Genomic DNA, 3,307 nt, shown 5'->3' with positions numbered 1-3,307 from the left:
ATTACAGCAGATAATTGGAGGCCAGGATTGCACAAACCTCTCAGAGACTCCAAGGCAAAAACAAAAAAAAAACAAGTCCTTTGAAAAACCTGCAGTCCCTGGGAGCATTCAGGAGCCCCCAGGGCCATTCCTGAGCAAGGCTCCCCAGGGACTCCTTCCAGCAGATCCTTGAGGCCACTGGGATGTGGGCTAGGGGGGGATGCTGAGGGCAGGACAAGGGGCTGACAATGCCCAGCCTGGCTGGGGCTGTGCCAGGAGGCCCCAGGGCCTCAGGACAAGGTGTCTCCTCCCAGCCCTTGGTGGCACAGACCCTATTGCTGTGCCCCAGGGCACCAAGACTTGGCTTCTCTTTGTCCCTATCAGGGCCTTCAACTCTCTGCTGTGCCTGGGGCCTGGGGACACTTTCTCAGTTGTCTCCTTCAGTGGGACCCATTAAAAGTCCAAGAAAGTTTGGAGCTGGATTCTGCCTTGGAGCTCTGGAGAGGTTTCTTCAGCTCCCTCTCAGGGACTGATGTTCAGGGCCTGAGCACAAAGCCCCAGAGGCTCATTAAAGTCCTTGTGCTGTGTCTGTGCTGCTGAGCTGGGCTGGGCTTCTGGCACAGAGGCAGCTCCTGGTAACCAAGAGGAGCTTCAAAAGCACATTTCTCTTGATGAGCAGCTTTTCCCCCTGCTCAGCAGGGCTGGGGCACTGCCTGCAGCCACCCCGGACACAGCACAGAGGCACAGAGAGCTTCAATCAGTCAGGGCTGGGAAGGTGCTGAGAAGTGCCTGGGGCACCATCACTGCCAGCCCTTGGCACAGGAACCTCTGGCTGCAGGACAATGCAGCTGCAGCTCCTGCAGTGATCTCCTAAAGCTGGAACATCCCAATGCCTACAGACCCTGTGAGTACATTCTCTGATTGTCTCTTGTGCAGAGCAGCCAGGGGTGCCCAGGGCTGTCCTGCAGAGCAGGGTCCTGCAGCCCAGGGCGCTGTGCTGGGGCAGGGACTCTGCTGCCTGCCAGGGACAGCTCTCAGCCAGCCCTGGCAGCTGCTCCCAGCACTGGGGGACAAGATCTGGGTGGGAGGAGACAGCTGGTTAAGCTTGGAAGTGTTCTCCTTGTGTGGGGAGGATGCTGTATTGTTCAGGACTGCTCCCAGCATGGCATTTAACTGCAGAACATTTCCAAGTAGATTATATGGGGTGCATAGTGAGACAAGGGCTGAATAAAAGGGATAATTTTGTTTTTTTAATCTACTGCTCTGGGTTGCCTGGATGTGAAATTGCACATAGATATTCATCTCTCAGTTCAAGTAAAAAAAAAATAAATCTCTGAGATCTGAATAAACCAGGCAGTGACAGAAATAAGCAAAGGATCAGGATCCCTTAGAGGCAGAATCAGTGTTGCTTTTACAGACTCCTTAGGATTGCTCTGACGTTGCCATCAGAGCCTGCAGAGCCAGAACTGCCCCTGGGCAGTGCCAGAGCATGGAGGTCTCGGCAGGGCAGAGCTGAGTCCCCAGGGCTGGGCTGGGCTCTGGCAGCACTGGCAGGGCCCAGCCCGGGGCACAGGGAAGCAGCTGCTGGCAGGGACAGCTCCAGGCAGCAGAGCCCTGGGTAGGCAGTTGGGAGAAAGTTGCCCAAGATGTGCTGGGATATTTAAAGTCCTCTCCAAACCCAACTATTCCTTGGTTACTTTTTTTTACAGATCCCCATGCCAAGGCACCATAGGAAATGTCCAACAGCAGCTCCATCAGGCACTTCCTCCTGCTGGCATTAGCAGACACGCGGCAGCTGCAGCTCCTGCACTTCTGCCTCTTGCTGGGCATCTCCCTGGCTGCCCTCCTGGGCAACGGCCTCATCATCAGTGCCATAGCCTGCGGCCACCACCTGCACACGCCCATGTTCTTCTTCCTGCTCAACCTGGCCCTCAGCGACTTGGGCTCCATCTGCACCACTGTCCCCAAAGCCATGCACAATTCCCTCTCGGACACCAGGAACATCTCCTACACAGGATGTGCTGCACAGCTCTTTTTCTTTCTGTTCTTCATGGGAGCAGAGTATTCCCTCCTGACCCTCATGTGCTACGACCGCTACGTGTCCATCTGCAAACCCCTGCACTACAGGACCCTCCTGGGCAGCAGAGCTTGTGCCCACATGGCAGCAGCTGCCTGGGCCAGTGCCTTTCTCTATGCTCTGCTGCACACAGCCAATACATTTTCCCTGCCCCTGTGCCATGGCAATGCCCTGGGCCAGTTCTTCTGTGAAATCCCACAGATCCTCAAGCTGTCCTGCTCATTCTCCAATTTCAGGGAACTTGAGCTTATTGCTATTAGTGCTTGTTTAGCATTAGGCTGCTTTGTGTTCATTGTTTTCTCCTATGTGCAGATCTTCAGGGCTGTGCTGAGGATCCCCTCTGAGCAGGGACGGCACAAAGCCTTTTCCACCTGCCTCCCTCACCTGGCTGTGGTCTCTCTGTTTTTCAGCACTATTATGTTTGCTCACCTGAAGCCCCCCTCCATCTCCTCCCCATCCCTTGATCTGGCCCTGTCTGTTCTGTACTCAGTGGTGCCTCCAGCCCTGAACCCCCTCATCTACAGCCTGAGGAACCAGGAGCTCAAGGCTGCAGTGTGGAGACTGATGACTGGTTGGTTTCAAGAACATTAAACTGCTGGCCAGTTTCTGCTAATCACTTGTAATAAAAGTAATCTTTCATACTTCTTGTTAGTTTGGATGTGTGGTTTTTTTCTTCGATTTAATTTTTTCATGTTAACCACAAAACATGTCATGGTTTGCGCCATTTCTCATTTTGTTTCTCTCCACCTTCCCTATGGCCACAGACTGCCTCAGTGAGAGGCTGCACTCTTGATGGCTTTAAACAAATTAAAGGTTGTTTAAAGCAAAGTTTTCTGCAGAGATGCCCTTTTGTTGCCTTCTCTGGGGCTGCAGCAGCAATGTCTGTGTGCAGAGCTGGGGGCAGCTCAGTGCTAGTACAGCATCTCTGGTCCTGCTGGCCACACCATTCCTGATCCAGGCCAGGAGCCATTGGCTTTCTTGGCCACCTGGGCACACTGCTGGCTCATGTCCAGCCTGCTGTACCTCTGTCCCTGTAGGTTCTTTTCTTCCTGGCTGTTGTCCAGCCACTCTTTCCCCAGTGTGTAGTGCAGCAGGGGTTCTTGTGGCCAAAGTGCAGGACCCGGCACTTGGTCTTGTTAAACCTGACTTGTTGGATTTGGCCCCTGGATTCAACCTGTCCAGGGCCCAGTGAATAGCCCTCCCATGCTCCCCAGATCTGCACTCATACCCAGCTTGGTGTCATCTGCAAAG

At 53.9% G+C, this 3,307-nt stretch overlaps 1 protein-coding gene across 1 annotated transcript; it reads left to right on the top strand.

Moving 5' to 3' along the window:
• Nucleotides 1–1,714: 1,714 nt before the first annotated feature.
• LOC135461124 (olfactory receptor 14I1-like) lies at nucleotides 1,715–2,647 on the top strand. The gene has a single exon (XM_064738119.1). It carries the CDS (start codon nucleotides 1,715–1,717, stop codon nucleotides 2,645–2,647), a length of 933 nt encoding a protein of 310 aa, XP_064594189.1.
• The last annotated feature ends 660 nt before the right edge of the window (nucleotides 2,648–3,307 follow it).

The sequence above is a fragment of the Zonotrichia leucophrys genome, unplaced genomic scaffold (assembly GCF_028769735.1).
Source record: "Zonotrichia leucophrys gambelii isolate GWCS_2022_RI unplaced genomic scaffold, RI_Zleu_2.0 Scaffold_178_96999, whole genome shotgun sequence".
In the NCBI taxonomy this organism is placed as follows: Eukaryota; Metazoa; Chordata; class Aves; order Passeriformes; family Passerellidae; genus Zonotrichia; species Zonotrichia leucophrys.
This window is presented reverse-complemented; position numbering and strand designations above follow the sequence as displayed.